The 17082-nt window shown below is 49.1% G+C and overlaps 1 protein-coding gene and 1 pseudogene across 6 annotated transcripts in view; one reads left to right on the forward strand and one right to left on the reverse strand.

Annotated features, from left to right (window-relative positions):
- The window catches only part of MFN2 (mitofusin 2), a 29685-nt gene extending 18884 nt beyond the window's left edge, over positions 1-10801 (forward strand). For 5 of the 6 annotated variants that reach the window (XM_074380066.1, XM_074380065.1, XM_074380064.1 and 2 more), the window contains 11 exons: positions 342-495; positions 709-776; positions 911-1032; positions 2618-2744; positions 3101-3205; positions 3329-3431; positions 4220-4440; positions 5076-5231; positions 5617-5813; positions 6954-7088; positions 8790-10801. In XM_074380066.1, coding sequence (XP_074236167.1) covers positions 342-495; positions 709-776; positions 911-1032; positions 2618-2744; positions 3101-3205; positions 3329-3431; positions 4220-4440; positions 5076-5231; positions 5617-5813; positions 6954-7088; positions 8790-8859 — 1458 coding nt within the window. In that variant the 3' untranslated portion in view covers positions 8860-10801. The remainder of the gene's footprint in view (positions 1-341; positions 496-708; positions 777-910; positions 1033-2617; positions 2745-3100; positions 3206-3328; positions 3432-4219; positions 4441-5075; positions 5232-5616; positions 5814-6953; positions 7089-8789) is intronic. The other variant, XM_074380069.1, reaches the window with a different exon arrangement.
- Positions 10802-14313: 3512 nt separating this feature from the next.
- On the reverse strand, positions 14314-17000 carry LOC101042306 (inositol monophosphatase 1-like; annotated as a pseudogene).
- Between the last annotated feature and the right edge of the window lie 82 nt (positions 17001-17082).

The raw sequence follows: 17082 nt of genomic DNA on the forward strand, positions 1-17082 counted from the left end.
CTGGCACCCTTTTTTTTTTTGAGACAGAGTCTTGCTCTGTCACCCAGGCTAGATTTCAGTGGCACTATCTCAGCTCACTGCAACCTCCGCTTCCTGGGTTCAAGTGATTCTCCTGTCTCAGCCTCCTGAGTAGCTGGGATTACAGGCGTCTGCCACCGTGCTTGGCTAATTTTTGTATTTTAGTAGAGACGAGGTTTCACCATCTTGGTCAGGCTGATCTCAAACTCCTGACCTCGTGAGTCGCTGTGCCCGGCCCTGGCACCTATTCTTTTAATAAAGGAGGCAGGTGGGGGCTGTGGGGCCGCCTGCACCCACTCTGGACACATTTGTTTGGGCTCCAGGTGCGGCGGCAGCATATGGAGCGTTGTACAAGCTTCCTTGTGGATGAGCTGGGCGTGGTGGATCGATCCCAGGCTGGGGACCGCATCTTCTTTGTGTCTGCCAAGGAGGTGCTCAACGCCAGGATTCAGAAGGCCCAGGGCATGCCTGAAGCAGGTAATGATCAGAAAAGATGTCCTCCTTTTCCCTGATGTTTGAGACATTTTGTCTTGTGCTGACTCTCTCAGTAGAAAATCCTTCTGAGAAGGGGATGCTGAGAATAGCAGAGTGAGAGGCTCTTGCTCCTCGGCCAGTAGCTTGGTTTCTGGAGATTCTATCATTTTCCTCTGCCGCCGTTATTTTTGGACTAATGCAGTACAATTCTCCTAGGGGGCGCTCTCGCAGAAGGTTTTCAAGTGAGGATGTTTGAGTTTCAGAATTTTGAGAGGAGATTTGAGGTGAGTCCTTTGCTTCCGGTTTCTGGCCATGCTGTGCCTCCTCAGCTCCCACTGGCTATGTCCCTGGCAGTGAAAGCCAGCGTCTGCCCTTTGGCTGTAGCCCCCGCCTCCCTCAGTGCCTCTGTGTGTTCCAGGAGTGCATCTCCCAGTCTGCAGTGAAGACCAAGTTTGAGCAGCACACTGTCCGGGCCAAGCAGATTGCAGAGGCGGTTCGACTCATCATGGACTCGCTTCATGTGGCAGCTCGGGAGCAGCAGTAAGAGTCCAAGACGCCAGATAGGTGGCGCGTGCTGCTGAGATGAGGGTGCTCCACCCTGCTCTGGGCAATTAGGCAGAGCTGAGTCTCTGGGCTCCCATCCAGGACCCTTTCCCTGGCCACCAGACCATGTTAAAGCCGCATAGATGGCCTGGTGAGGAGGGCAGCTGGGTGCTTGATCACCCCATCTGGTCTGTGCTGCATGATCCCCTGTGTTGGAGGCCTTGGCCCATGCCCTGCTGAGCTCTGCAGCCATTCTCAGAGCCTGAACACATTATTAAAAACAGCATTCCAGTCGGGAGCAATAGCTCACGCCTGTGATCTCAACACTCTGGGCGACTGAGGCAGGAGGACTGCTTGAGGCCAGGAGTTTGAGTCCAGCCCAGATAACATAGTGAGACCACATCTCTATAAAAATTTTACAGATCAGCTGGGCATGGTGGCGCACACCTATAGTTCCAGCTACTTGGGAGGCTGAGTCAGGAGGATTGCTTGAGCCCAGGAGTTCAAAGTTCTAGTGAGCTGTGATCACACCACTGCACTCCAACCTGGGCAACAGAGTGAGACCCTGTCACTAAAGAATAATACAAAAACATCTTGCTTCTGTCACACAGAATTGACTTTCTCAATTGTTTATATGAAATTAAAAAAAAGTTCAGTGACCTTTTGATTCTTTTATACTTGTCCCAGTGTCACTCTGCCCCGAGGCACCATAATCATGAATTTACATAGTCCTGTCGCCCATTCAAACAGTACTTTTTACATAAATGCTGAAGAATATGTAAGGTTTTTACATGCTTCAGACGTACAGATGTGGCATCGCACGGTCTGTCACTGAGCCTGACTTGTCTTTCCACTCAACATTGCTTTTCCCTTTATCCTTGTTAGTACGTGTGATTTGAGTTTCTGAGTAGTAACTGCTGTAGTGTATTCCATTGTGAATATGCCTCATTTTCCTATGGATGGAATTTTGGATTTTTTTTTTTTTTTTGCTATTGTAAACCATACTGCAGTGGACATCTGTTCATGTGTCCTCTTGTGCAGCTTTGTAGGAGTCTTCCAGGGGTAAAGTCCTAGTGGCATAGTGATTCTCTCTTAGGGTACATGTGTTTCAAGTTTTAGTCAGTTTTACTTGATTGCTCTCCACAACAGCTGTACCTGTTCATTGCATGACCAGTACTGTCCACAGGCTTTCCATTTCCTCAGCTCTCACCAGAACGTCAGGCCTGGCCATTTTTGCCAGGACTTGGTGGAAAACAGTGCCCTTAAAAATTTCATTTCTGTGATTACTAGTGAGGTTGAGCTTTTTCCCTATATTAATTGGCAGAATTTGTTTAAACCCCCTTAAAGCGCCCTCCCTGCCCTGTCACCACCGCCTCTTCCACATGGAAGACTGAACAGAGTGCGTAGTTGGCTGCAGGGTCCCCCTCCGACCTGGGGAGGGGAAGGCCATGCCCTGGGTGCATGTGTACAGCCCTGCCAGGCAAGATAGCGGGTGGGGCGGTGTGGGCTTTCTGGAGTCCCCTCTTGCTCCTCCGCCTAGTCAGGCAGGAACATGGATTTTTCACTAGTACTCTGCTTTCAGGGTTTACTGCGAGGAAATGCGTGAAGAGCGGCAAGACCGGCTGAAATTTATCGACAAACAGCTGGAGCTCTTGGCTCAAGACTATAAACTACGAATTAAGCAGATTACAGAGGAGGTGGAGAGACAGGTGAGCAATGAGGAGGAAGCATTCTGGGGGGATTTGGACTCTGAGTAGAGTCCAGAAGAAAGCAGACATCCTCCTCTTAGGAGCTTCTCAGCCTTCCAGAAGGAAGTTACGGCCCTGCTTCAAGAATAGAGCTGCCTTTTGGGTGCCGCTGTGGGGTTGTGGGATGCTGGGCATGTTCCCTCTCCTCTGGACCTCCACGGATCATGTGGGCATTTGATCAGGCTTTAATTCCATAGAGGAGCGGAAGAGGCTGCTGGTGTGAGGAAGGATGTACCCTCTGGTAAGGGTCTCCTGGTGCTGCAAGACTGAACCTTGGTCTTCCTTGATACTTAATAGTGTGCTTCCTTTTGCTGTAGGTGTCGACGGCAATGGCCGAGGAGATCAGGCGCCTCTCTGTGTTGGTGGATGATTACCAGATGGATTTCCACCCTTCTCCGGTAGTCCTCAAAGTTTATAAGAATGTGAGTCATGGAGCAATAGGTCCTCTTGGCAGGGACCAAAAGTGATTCAGCCCCTGCTGGTGCATGTGGCCTGAAGGGAATTTTGATGGGGTGCTTCTCTTAACCTCCCTCTTCTGGTGACAGGAACTGCACCGCCACATAGAGGAAGGACTGGGCCGAAACATGTCCGACCGCTGCTCCACGGCCATCACCAACTCGCTGCAGACCATGCAGCAGGACATGATAGGTTAGTGTCTAGGGGAACTTGGGACTTGTGGCCCTGGGCTGCCTAGAGATCGGATTTGGAGGCCAATCTAAAGAAATCAGGACTTTCCTTATCTGTCACTTATCATGATGATTCAACTCAATACCTTCAGGTTCTGGGTACATGTTGTGAACTCATTCTTGTTTGTTGTTTGAGACAGAGTCTCACTCTGTAACCCAGGCTGGAGTGCAGTGACATGATCTTGGCTCATTGGGACCTCTGCCACCTAGGTTCAAGCAATTCTTCTGCCTCAGCCTCCCGAGTAGCTGGGGCTACAGGCGTGCACTACTATACCTGGCTAATTTTTTTGTGTTTTTAGTAGAGATGGGGTTTCACCTTGTTGGCCAGGCTGGTCTCGAACTCCTGACTTCAAGCGATCCACCTGCCTGAGCCTCCCAGAGTGCTGAGATTAAAGGCATGAGCCACCGAGCCTAGCCTTGTGAACTCAATTCTGTACACAGGGTTGGGGAGCCCATCTTGTGCTACCACATGGGTCTATCCTAGGCTGGGAATTGGGCCTGCTCCTTTAAGTTCATGTGAGACATAAGCATTAGCAGGTATGGCATCTTGAGTCCACACTTGAGCTAGGGAGAGCTGGCCTCAAGTGAAGCATGCTCAGTCTCAGGGGGCGACTTGCCTGGGGTGTGGTTCCCAGGCAAAGCTGTTCGGCATCCCTGGCAGTAGCTAGTGGAGTCCTGGCCCCAAGGCTTGGCGCTGCTGTGGTGCAGGGCTGAGCTGATAAGCTTTTCCCCCGTTTCTCTACCTGACAGATGGCTTGAAACCCCTCCTTCCTGTGTCTGTGCGGAGCCAGATAGACATGCTGGTTCCGCGCCAGTGCTTCTCCCTCAACTACGACCTGAACTGCGACAAGCTGTGTGCTGACTTTCAGGAAGACATTGAGTTCCATTTCTCTCTCGGATGGACCATGCTGGTGAATAGGTTCCTGGGCCCCAAGAACAGCCGTCGGGCCTTGATGGGCTACAATGACCAGGCAAGCAAAGTTCCTCACCTCAGGGGCATTGTGGGAAGTCAGTGTGTACCCCGCCTCTAGACACAGGAACCATTGTAAAAAGGAGGTTCCCTAAGGTCAGCAGCTGTGTGGGGTGCCCCCGCCATAGTACACCACAGTCAGAATGTTTGCTACTGATTGACCTGGATTTGTTCTAAGCAATAATATTTGTGAAGTGACAGCTGCTAGTATTTTTTTCTAATACACATTAAAGTATATAGCTATTAAAAATAACCACCTACATATAACTGTTTTAAAATTCCAATTTTAAAAACATTCATCTCTAAACCGCTTGAGTTGTTACACGTACTGCCCTCTGTGCACAACCCATGCTCAGGGAAGCTGCCAGGTGGGCCAGGATGGCTCCTGCTCACACTGTGCACATCCCATGGTATCACCTGAGGGTTGGCAGGTCCACTGGGAAGCTCCACACCTTTGCCACATGTGATGCTACTTTTCCCCTTTTTGCCTTTTAGAAATTGAAGAGCTACTCTGTATGTCCCTGTTCCCCAGACTACGGCATTCTCAGTGATGCCCTAGTCTGGGGAACAGGGACACACAGAACGTGTGAATGAGAGACTCACCACATCCCCCTCACGCCTCTCGTCTTTCCTCAGGTTCAGCGTCCCATCCCTCTGACGCCAGCCAACCCCAGCATGCCCCCACTGCCACAGGGCTCACTCACCCAAGAGGAGCTCATGGTTTCCATGGTTACTGGCCTGGCCTCCCTGACATCCAGGACCTCCATGGGCATTCTCGTTGTTGGAGGAGTGGTCAGTGAGCAGTTCTGCTTGGGAAGGTGGGGAGGAGGGCAGGTGGGCAGGGCCTGAGGGCTAGTTCCGGTGATGACCCCTGCGTTGGCCACACATGCCACAGTCTGATACATTCTCTTTCAGTGACTTCTCACTGTGATCGCATAGGGCCACAGCAGCGCCAGTGACTGGCTTACTCCCTCACTGTTTCCCTCACTTCCCTCTGGAGATGGTCCCAGCCTTTCTGGCCTTGGTGGGATCAAAGGAGACACTGAGAGAGGAACTCAGAGTAGAAACATGGAAGACTCCTTGGCTGGAGCCCTTTAGATGGCACTGGTAGTGATGGGCCCCAAAGGAGGGTGGGTCACAGAGAGGCTGCACTCCAGGGTGACCGTGTGTTCTGCAGGTGTGGAAGGCGGTGGGCTGGCGGCTCATTGCCCTCTCTTTTGGGCTCTATGGCCTCCTCTACGTCTATGAGCGTCTGACCTGGACCACCAAGGCCAAAGAGAGGGCTTTCAAGCGCCAGTTTGTGGAGCATGCCAGTGAGAAGCTGCAGCTGGTCATCAGCTACACTGGCTCCAACTGTAGCCACCAAGTCCAGCAGTGAGTGACCCCCTCGGACCCCAGCAGGGGACTTCCTTTAGGCAGGGTCAGCCCCATCCCCCTTCCCCCATCTCTCTTCAAACTGACCTGGAAGCCACTGGGTCCTGAGCATCGTAGACCCTGGGCCTTCAGGGGTGCAGGGCCAGCTTTGAGGCCAGTCATGGGGAGAGGGGTCTCCCAGGGACACCTTGTGTCTTGGGCCAGGACTAGGTAGGCCTCTGGGCTCCTTGAGGAGGAAGAAATGGGAAGGCAAGAGATATTTATAAAATGTAAGAGTTACAGAGGTTGCTCTGAAGAGCTTGGGCTGTGGATGTAGCTTTGAAGTTTTCTTAAGACGGGGTTTCACCATGTTGGTCAGGCTGGTCTTGAACTCCCGACCTCAGGTGATCTGCCCACCTCGGCCTCCCAGAGTGCTAGGATTATAGGCGTGAACCACCGCACCTGGCCTTCTTTTTTAAGACGGGGTTTCGCTATGTTGGTCAGGCTGGTCTTGAACTCCCAACCTCAGGTGATCCGCCTGCCTTGGCCTCCAAAGTGCTTGGATTACAGGCAGGAGCCACCGCGCCCGACCAGCTTTGAAGTTTTCAAACCCAGCCTGATTTTCATGCACATCTTGGGTCAGGTGGGAATCTATTGCTCAATCTGGGGTGACTGGCATCTGTCATGCTAGTATTACTCAGTATATATCATGAATATGCTCACTTCCTTTTTTTATTGTGAGTGGCGGACCCTTTGCTCTAGACATTTTGCACCTAATTTACGTATTTCTCCGACTCTTTGAGATAGATATTGTCTTACAGGCATCTCTTTTTTTCAAAATGAGGAAACAGATTTGAAAAATAGTCACATGTCCCCTGCCACTTGGCTGATAAGCAGCAGAGTCAGGATCTCTTGTGCCCAATGGTGTACTGCTCTGTTCTGTTGATTCTCAGGCCATGGTGATGTTGAATGTGTTTGGTTGTTATGATTATGCACAGTCTCAGCAGAGGGTAGGAGATTCTGCCAAACCAGGGCTGGCTCAGAGCAGAGCTGCTGTCAGGGATATAGATGGGCCCAGCTGCTCCCCACTCTGGGTTCGTTAAGCCACCAGTGGCATCTTGCTCCACATACCCCAGTTGATCCCTTCTCTCTCCTCCCCAGGGAACTGTCTGGGACCTTTGCTCATCTGTGTCAGCAAGTTGACGTCACCCGGGAGAACCTGGAGCAGGAAATTGCTGCCATGAACAAGAAAATTGAGGTTCTTGACTCACTTCAGAGCAAAGCAAAGCTGCTCAGGTGAGGCTGGGTTGGGTGGCCAGAGGTGAGGGCTCAGGGGTGCAGCCCACGCACACTGGGGCTCAGCTGTTGGTACTGTGTCTTGGGCGTGGACACAAACCTCTCTGGTGGGGGTTTAGCTCATTGGTATTAGATGTGTACCATGTATCTGATGGGTGCCAGATGTTGCTGGTGCTGGCGGCTCAACACCACAGTGTCACTGCCCACAAAGCACTTGCAGTTGATGGCAGGTACATAAATGGCATCACAGTACTGCGAGATTGCAGTTCACAGCACCCTGTGCCGAACTGCAGGGCCTGCAGCGCTTTACATGTGCTATTTCACTCAGTCTTGCATATCCCTCCATTTTATACGTAGAAAAATTGGGAAACGCTAGGCGTGGTGGCTCACACCTGTAATCCCAGCACTTTGGGAGGTCAAGGCAGGTGGATCACCTGAGGTTGGGAGTTCAAGACCAGCCTGACCAACATGGAGAAACCCCATCTCTACGAAAAATACAAAATTAGCCAGGTGTAGTGATGCATGCCTGTAATCCCAGCTACTCAGGAGGCTGAGGCAGGAGAATTACTTGAACTCGGGAGGCGGAGGTTGCGGTGAGCTGAGATCGTGCCGTTGCACTCCAACCTGGGCAACAAGAGCAAAACTCTGTCTCAAAAAAAAAAAAAAAAAAAAAAATGGGGAACTTGTCTGACATCTCAGAAAATGGCCAGGCTAGGAGGGGAGCCCAGGTGTGCTTGACTGCAGCAGCTCCTGCATGCTGATTCTCCTTATACCTGCCGCTCTTTGGACCCATGAAAAGGGCATAGACCTCCCATTTACCCACAGAGAAGCTGTTTACCTGGTTGGGGACTGGCAGAGCTGGGATTGGAACTCGGATCTCCATGGGATCTCTGTGGAGCTTTCATTAACAGTTTGCTGGAAAGAGCATCAGTTTGAGGAGTCTGGAGTCACAGGTTCTCTCCAGCCACTCATGTGTTTGACCCAAGATCTTAACTCTCCTATGTCTCATTATTTTCATCTGTAAAATGGGAGTAACATTTTGTGACACAACTGCATGACTGAATATAAAAGTGTCCTGTAGAAACCCTTGGCCTGCCCAGCCCATGATAACATCAGCACATGGGGACCTGCACTTCCTGCCCTCGCCCCTGACGTCAGAGCCTACAGGGTGCAGAGCCAGAGGGGAGCTGCATCAGAGGGTGTCAGCTCCAACCTCACCAGATCAGTGGGCTTTCCTTGCCCTTGACTGCGGATGTGGGCCCCCACGCCCCGCCGCCACCTGGGGACAGCTGCTTCCCAGGGACACACTGCTTGCCATCTGGGGACTCTCAGGGAGGGGGGTTGGGGGAAACTGCTGATTGTCAGCCACGGTGACACTGTTAAACCTGAAAAGGGTCTCCTGTTAGCACCTCAACCCCTTGCTTGACAAGCAGGGAAACTGAGTTCCTGATAGCTCAGGGACTTGTACATGGTCCTGGGTAAAGCAAACACAGGGCTTGAGAATCAGAAAAGCCTGACTTGCGGCTCCCTGGCTTATTAACCCCTCTGGGCCTCCTTTTTCCCATTTGTGAAATGGGGATAAACATGATTGTTGGAGGGTTACATGAGGGTACATGGCAAGTGTACTTAGAATAGTGCCTGGTGGGTAGTCCTAAAACTGTCATCAGCTATTGTGGTGACAAAAGAACCATTTCTTTGCAGGAATAAAGCTGGTTGGTTGGACAGTGAGCTCAATATGTTCACACATCAGTACCTGCAGCCCAGCAGATAGTGGGCACCTGAGGCGGAACCTGCATGGAGGGGGTGGTGCTGCCAGCTGTGTGTGCCATGTGGGCTCCCCCAGAGGCACATGTGGCTCCTGCCCCTGGCCACCACCAAGAGAATGAAGCACCCAGTCTCGTGCTGTTTTGAGCCCTCCAACACTAGTTATTTCCCCCCTCCTTTGCCTGCTGTTGCAGGAAGATCTGGCTCATACCCCTAAAGGATGCTTTCAACGACAACTATGGACAGCATGGTACCAAGGAGTTAAGTTGAGGCTTTTTCCAGCTTTATCGGGTTCATGTGATTGCTTGATAAGGCCTTAGGATCTCAGCATTGCACAGTGCCTCATGGAAGCCTTCGAGGATATCAGGCAGACACCCCCACCTTCCTCCAGCCTGTGCACACCTGTTCTCCTGGCACCCCAGCACACCTGCAGGTATAAGGGATGATTGTATTTTCTTCACAGAAGCATCAGAAGTAGTTGCAGAGTCTGTCCCAGAGGACTGTGGCTTGTGTCTGTCTCGTCTGTTGGCTCACTGCTTCATCCCGTTCGCAGAGCCTCACAGGCACGTCTTGGTGGCGAGGCTCAGTTACCCCTGGGCTTAGGCTGAGGTGGGCCCAGTACTGGGAGGGCTAGAAAGGGTGCTGCAAGGAAGCTGGAGGAATGGGGGCAGCTCAGAGGAGAGGGCTGTTGGATGTGGGGGGAGCAGGTGGAGCAGGTGGTGGTCACTGGGACAAGGAGGGACTTGGCTTCTCTTCCCATCATTGTGTCCCTTGCTTTAGCATCAGTCCTGGACTTGTGTAGGCCTGTTTTGTGTAGATCTGTTTTGGAAGATGGCTTGGTCCAGGTGGTTGAAGGATGTAGTAGAAGGAAGGATGGTGGAAGGTGGGGACCTTGGTGGCTGGCTGAGGGGAGTGGGCCCCACACAGGACAGCTGGAGAATGGGCTGTCCACTTGGCCTCGTCCTGCGAGGGGCTCATGGGCCTGAGAGCCCCCACCTACTAGGCTTGATTGCATCCCTGTTGTGGCCCTTAAGAGACATGTCTTCACTCCCCTCCCCTACCTTGCCCTGAGTCCCTTGGACTAAATTTCCTATGCCAGTGACTGCAGTTGGCCAAGGGACAATGTGGAAAATGCAGCACCCATTCTCCCACCCTCCCTGATCCCCAAAACCTTCGACTGACCCCCTTGTCTTTATGTTGATGTTGAGTTTTGGGATTGTTATTGGTTGAGATGGGAGCAGATGCCTGTCACCAGGGTGTTGACTGTGTGCGAAAAGCAGTTTGGGTGACAAATCCCGTCTGGCACAAGTTGGAGCTTCCTAGAAATAAGCAACACCTCTCCCAAAAAGCAGCCAGCAGGGAAGGGGCCAGCAGCCCAGCCATCACTTGTCTCTGGGGAAATGAGTTGGTTGGTGGCCACATCACAGGTGATGTCCTGCTCATATACCTGCGGGTACTTAAAGCCCTCAGTCTGCCCTGTTGTGTGGGGTGAAGTGATGGACTCTACCAGGTGGATGTGCTGTGGGTGGATGTTCCTGGGTGTGTGCCAGGCCTGGATGGACAAGGGTCACTCACTTCACAGCATGTCAGAAAAAATCAGTGTCACATAATTGCAATGGATTTTGTGCTCTTTTTTGGGGGAAAAAAAAATTCTTTAGAATAAACATGAGTTTTTTCAATGTAGCCCCTAGGGAATAAATGAAATTTTGAGTTTCTTCAGTAAGTAAAATTAAATTTATACCACTGAGGAAGATTCTGAAAGAAGTATGGCCAAAAGCACTTTAATGCTGCTAACTTTGTTCTGTTTTTATGTTCATTTGCTGGAGCACAAGACGTGCTGACACAGTGAGTTTTCTCTGATGTATTCAAGGTGATGTATTTGCCTGAGTTACTCCTGTATCATTGCTCATAATATTAGAAACTAAAATAAAACCTAGTTGGAAACCCTTTGTGAGCTCTCTGTCTTTTTGGGTTACTGTTCTTGTACAAACTCCTCTTTTACATGACCAGCTGTATTCTCAAGTGTCCTTCACTTCAGGGGAAGTTCCCACTAAAATCTGCCTCCTTATTCTTGGAAGGAATTAGATACTTTAAAAAGAACAAATGGTGTAACTGATCTTTAAGGATCAGGAAATTGAGACTGATTTCTTAACAGATTTCTCTGTAACTCCAGACCATTTTTCACTAAAATGTAAATGACTCACTATTCCATCCTGCTTTGCCTTCTGAGAATTTGGTTGCTACTGTTTTTTTTTTCTTTTTTTTTTTTTTTAAGGGTCCTCAGGAGTAGATACAGGGGTGGCTAGTCAGTTTCCCCATCCCTACAGCTGTTCCCTCAGCTCTTATGCCACCCACTGTCCGCCCTGCTTGCCCACAGAGGCCACAGCTCAGCTGATAGCAAACTCATCCTTCCAGATTCCCAGGCCACTTGGGCATCACCCTTGAGTTTGCTGTCACACGTGCTGCACCTCATCTGTCACATACTGTCTTCCAAGCCTATTGACCCTGCCCAGTCTCCCCACTTCCATCACAACCATCAGCCCAGATTCAGGTTCCTGCTCCTGCCTTATCCCCACCCATCCTTGCCATCTTGTGGCTGTTTCAAGGCAGCAGCCAAGACTTTCTCATGTAATAAAATATTTTAAATAAATCATTACTTTTTTTTTTTGCAATACACAAAACAAGTAGTTTCTGTCATTAACAAGATGTTATGTACAACCCACTAAGTTGTTCACACCACCATTATCCTGGGTGATGAGCCATCGTTTGAAAAAGGGTCTTCTTCTTGCCTTATGCAAAGGCTGCTTAGTTATTCCCAGTCAAGGCCAGCTTCATTCCTGTGCTTTTTTATAATTTTTTTGAGACGTGAGTCTTGCACGGCTTCCCTGGCTGGAATGCAGTGGCGAGATCTCGGCTCGCTGAAACCTCTGCATCCTGGGTTCAAGCAATTCTGCCTCAGCCTCCCAAGTAACTGGGATTACAGGTGCCTACCACCACACCCAGCTAATTTTTTGTATTTTTAGTAGAGACAGGGTTTCACCATGATGGCCAGGCTGCTCTCGAACTCCTGACCTCATGATTCACCCACCTCAGCTATCCAAAGTGCTGGGATTACTGGCGTGAGCCACTGCGCCTGGCCATAGAACAGCCAACATTTTTGAGAATTTAGCATGTGTCAGATATTCATATGCATGAACCCTAATCCCAAATCCAATGGTCTATTTTTCCTAATTTCCTCAAATGAGGAAGTTCATTAATTCAGCAAAATATTTGCATGCCGCCAGGCGCAGTGGCTCAAGCCTGTAATCCCAGCACTTTGGGAGGCCAAGGTGGTTGGATCACGAGGTCAAGAGATCGAGACCATCCTGGTCATCATGGTGAAACCCCATCTCTACTAAAAATACAAAAAATTAGCTGGGCATGGCGGCGCGTGCCTGTAATCCCAGCTACTCAGGAGGCTGAGGCAGGAGAATTGCCGGAACCCAGGAGGCAGAGGTTGTGGTGAGCCGAGATGGCGCCATTGCACTCCAGCCTGGGTAACAAGAGCGAAACTGCGTCTCAAAAAAAAAAAAAAAAAAAAAAAAATTTGCATGCCGATTATGTGCTAAGCACAGCTCCAGGCATTGGAGATACAGCAGTGACTAAGGTGAATAAAAATTTGACTCTGGGCCAGGAGCAGTGGTTCACGCCTGTAATCCCAGTATTGTAGGAGGCCGAGGCGGGTGAATCACTTGAGATGAGGAGTTCAAGACCAGGCTGGCCAACATGTTGGAAACTCATCTCTACTAAAAACACAAAAAATTAGCTGGGGTTGGTGGCGTGTACCTGTAATCCCAGCTAATAGGGAGGCTGAGGTGGGAGAATCGCCTAACCCCAGGAGGTGGAGGTTGCAGTGAGCAGAGATCCTGCCACTACATTCCAGCCTGGGCAACAAAGCAAGAATCTTTCTTTAAAAAAAAAAAAAAAAAAAAAAATCTGCCTCTGGAGCTTATGTGCTCATCAGAGAAGGCAGACAATAGGCAGAATTTTTAAATCAGGCTAAAGACACACAGTGCGTCAGAAGAGAAGGGCTATGGAGGAAAATGTGACAATAGGGTGCTCAGGGCAGGTCTCACTGAGAAGATGGCATTTGAAGAAAGACTTAAATGAAGACCATGGGGGATGAAGTCAAGGGATGTCTGGGTGGGGTTTTCCAAGCAGAGGGAACAGCATGTGCAAAGGCCCTGAGGTGGGAGCACGCCTAGTGTCTTCAAGGAACAAAATGAGACTAGTGTGGCCAAGTGCAGTGAGGGAGGTGGAGAGTGGTAGGAGGGAAGCTGTGAAAAGAACTGGCAGCAGCCCTGGGGGCTTGCAGGCCACCATAAGGGCTTTCGTGTTTTCTGTGAGTGAGGTAGTTGTTATTGGAGAATTTTGAGCAGAGGACTAACATGAGCTGACTTACATTTTATTTTTGTTTATTTATTTATTTGAGACAGAGTCTCACTTTGTTGCCCAGGCTGGAGTACAGTGGTACAATCTCAACACACTGCAACCTCCGCCGCTTGGGTTCAAGCGATTCTCCTGCCTTAGCCTTCTGAGTGGCTGGGATTACAGATGCGTGCCAGCATACCTGGCTAATTTTTGTATTTTTAGTAGAGACGGAGTTTCACTGTGTTGGTCAGGCTGGTCTTGAACTCCTGCCCTTGTGATCTGTCCACCTTGGCCTCCGAAAGTGCTGGGATTACAGGCATGAGCCACCACGCCTGGCCTGACTTACATTTCAATAGGATCCTTGCTGCTGTGTGACAGTAGATTACAGAGAGGAAAAGTAGAAGCAAGGAGACCAGTTAGAAGGCAACCAGAACATTCCAAGCAGGACAGGATGGTGCCTTGGCCTGGGGCAGTTGTGATGGAGGTGATGGAAGGTGATCATGTTTTGTTTTCTTGTTTTTTTCTTTAAAAGACAGGTTCTCACTCTGTTGCCCAGGTTGCTGGAGTGCAGTGATACACTCACAGCTCACTGCAGGCTCGAACTCCTGGGCGCAAGCAATCCCCCCTCCTCAGCCCCCCGAGTAGCTAAGATTACAGGTGCTTACTACTGCACCTGGCTGAAAAACATCTTTATTGAGGTATAATTTACATACCATAAAAGTCATTCATTTAAATGTCGAATTCAACCACTTTACTGATGGTGTGCAGCCATCACCACAACCCAATTTTAGAACATTTCTATCACCCCAAAAAGGGTGCTTGTGCCCATTTGCAGTAACCCCCTGTTGTCACCCCCAGAGCCAGGGGACCACTCTGTCTCTATAGATTTGCCTGTTCTAGACATTTTATATAAATGGAATCATACGTTTATCCATGGTGTAGCATTTATTACTACCTTGGTCCTTGAAAATAAAATTTTTTTTGAGACGGAGTTTTGCTCTCGTTGTCCAGGCTGGAGTGCAAGGGCATGATCTCGGCTCACTGCAACCTCTGCCTCCCAAGTTCAAACAATTCTCCTGCCTCTCCCTCCCGAGTAGCTGGAATTACAGGCATGTGCCACCATGCCTGGCTAATATTTTTGTGTTTTTACTAGAGACAGGGTTTCATCATGTTGGCCCAGGCTGGTTTTGAACTCCTGACTTCAAGTGATCTGCCCGCCTCAGCCTCCCAAAGTGCTAGGATTACAGGCGTGAGCCACTGCGCCCACCTATAGTGAATCTTCAATTTTACACACCATATGTAGGTTGTGGGTTTGATTTATATTTGCCCAGTGAATGGATCCCACAGCAAGAGAAAACTTCTTTAGAAAGGCAGAAGGGGATGGAAGCTGTAGCTAGAGGCATTTGTGGTGGATAAGGACTCTGTATGGAGTCTCTGACAAGCCTCATTAGAAGATTTTTTTTTTTTTGGTAGAGATGAGGTTTCTCCATGTTGGTCAGGCTGGTCTCAAACTTGTGACCTCAGGTGATTTGCCTGCCTCAGCCTCCCAAAGTGCTGGGATTACAGGTGTGAGCCACCACGCCCGGCCCTCAGTAGATTTTTATGATGTTCAACCATCTTTTCATGTGTTTATTTGCCATCTGTATTTCTCCATTGTTAAAATGTCTGTTCAATTCTTTTGCCCATTTAAAAAACTGGGCTGTTTTATGAGTTTTGAGAACTCTTTATTTCATCTATATACAAATTCTTTGATACATGCCTAGCAAATATTTTCTCCAATTTTGTGGTTTGTCTTTTCATTTTTTTTTTTTAATGGAACAAGTTCCAAATTTTTAACCTGGACAAAGAGAATTTAAACCAAGCATATCATACTTCCAAAATATATATCCATCAGTGAGTCAGCAAAAATCGTCAGAAAAGCAACTGGGATTGACTCTGAAGCTGCTGTAATTAATCCTCATCATCTCATTGCAAAGCTACTACCTGAATTTCTTTGGCTATCCTTTCTGTTAATATTATCTGCAGCAATTACTCTTAGTGACATCAGATGGTCCACCTGTAACATCCATTAGCATGCCACCAGCTTCAGTAACAATAATGCCAGCTCCTGCAACATCTCAGCAGTGAATTCTCATTTCATAAAATGCATCTGCTCCTCCAGTTGCTACAAGGTACATATTAATAGCTGCTGTTCCAACACTACAGATCCCATGAACAAGAATGAAAAAAAAAAAGCTTTTCCATATTAGAAATAACAATTTTGGTGTTCTTTTTTTGTTTTGTTTTTTGGTAGAGACGGGTTCTCCATGTTGGCCAGGCTGGTCTTGAACCCATGACCTCAAGTGATCTGCCAGCCTCGGCCTCCCAAAGTGCTGGGATTATAGGCATGAACCACCACGGCCATCAGGAAAGAACAATTCTTTTTTTTTTTGAGATGGAGTTTCACTCTTGTTACCCAGGCTGGAGTGCAATGGCGTGATCTCGGCTCACCGCAACCTCCGTCTCCTGGGTTCAGGCAATTCTCCTGCCTCAGCCTCCTGAGTAGCTGGGATTACAGGCATGCACCACCATGCCCAGCTATTTTTTTGTAATTTTAGTAGAGACTGGGTTCCACCGTGTTGACCAGGATGGTCTCGATCTCTTGACCTCGTGATCCACTTGCCTCTGCCTCCCAAAGTGCTAGGATAACAGGCATGAGCCACCGCACCTGGCCTAGGAAAGAACAATTCTTACAGTCTCTGGTGTTCTGGAAGAGCCCACCCAACTCAGTCACCAAGGGTGATTTGGTAATATCTTCTTGTGAAACCTGTAGTTTTTAACCATTACGAAAGGCACCTTTTCCTTTCCTGGCAGTGTACAACTTATCTTCCACACAAATGTAAACCACTCTAAATTATATCTTGTTATTTACAGCAAAGCCAATTGAAACAACTACAAAAGGAAATCTATATACAAAGTTGTCCCGCCAGGCACAGTGGCTCATGCCTGTAATCCCAGCACTTTGGGAGGCCGAAGCAGGCAGATCACCTGAGGTCAGGAGTTCAAGACCAGCCTGGCCAACATGGTGAAATCCCGTCTCTACTAAAAATGCAAAAATTAGCTGGGCATGTTGGTGTGTGCCTGTAATCCCAGCTACTCAGGAGGCTGAGGCAGGAGAATTACCTGAACCCAGGAGGTGGAGGTTACGGTGAGCCGAGATGGCGCCATTGCGCTCCAGCCTGGGTAACAAGAGCGAAACTCCGTCTCAAAAAAAAAAAAAAAAGACACCTTTTTCCCCAGCTGCCACAGATTCCTCATCAATGAAACTGAGATGGATACTTTTATTTTAAGGAAGAAATAAGCATTTCTTCAACTTTTTGGTCCATAGCAGTTACCAAATCAACTGGAGAACTTTTAGGCATAACATTCATTTCATTTTTTAGAGCATCACAAATTACCTCTCCAGCTCATTTTGCTAGAGGTACTGCATAATCCATGCATTTTTGCCAAGCATCAGCCATCTTCTTGAGTCAGAGGGCTTCCTGCTAGCTTGGTGCCTGGTGTTTTCACGCTCGGCTCTTCCAGAGGTAGAGGGGCTACCTGTGTTTTCATTCTTAATGATGTCTTTAGGCCAGGCATGGTAGCTCATGCCTGTAAACCCAGCACTTTGGGAGGCTGAGGTGGGCAGATCACCTGAGGTCGGGAATTCAAGACCAGCCTGACCAACCCTGTCTCCACTAAAAATACAAAAGTAGCCGAGCATGGTGGCGCATTCCTGTAGTCCCAGCTACTCGGGAGGCTGAGGCAGGAGAATCGCTTGAACCTGGGAGGCAGAGGTTTC

The sequence above is a fragment of the Saimiri boliviensis genome, chromosome 11 (genome assembly GCF_048565385.1).
Source record: "Saimiri boliviensis isolate mSaiBol1 chromosome 11, mSaiBol1.pri, whole genome shotgun sequence".
NCBI classification, from domain to species: Eukaryota; Metazoa; Chordata; class Mammalia; order Primates; family Cebidae; genus Saimiri; species Saimiri boliviensis.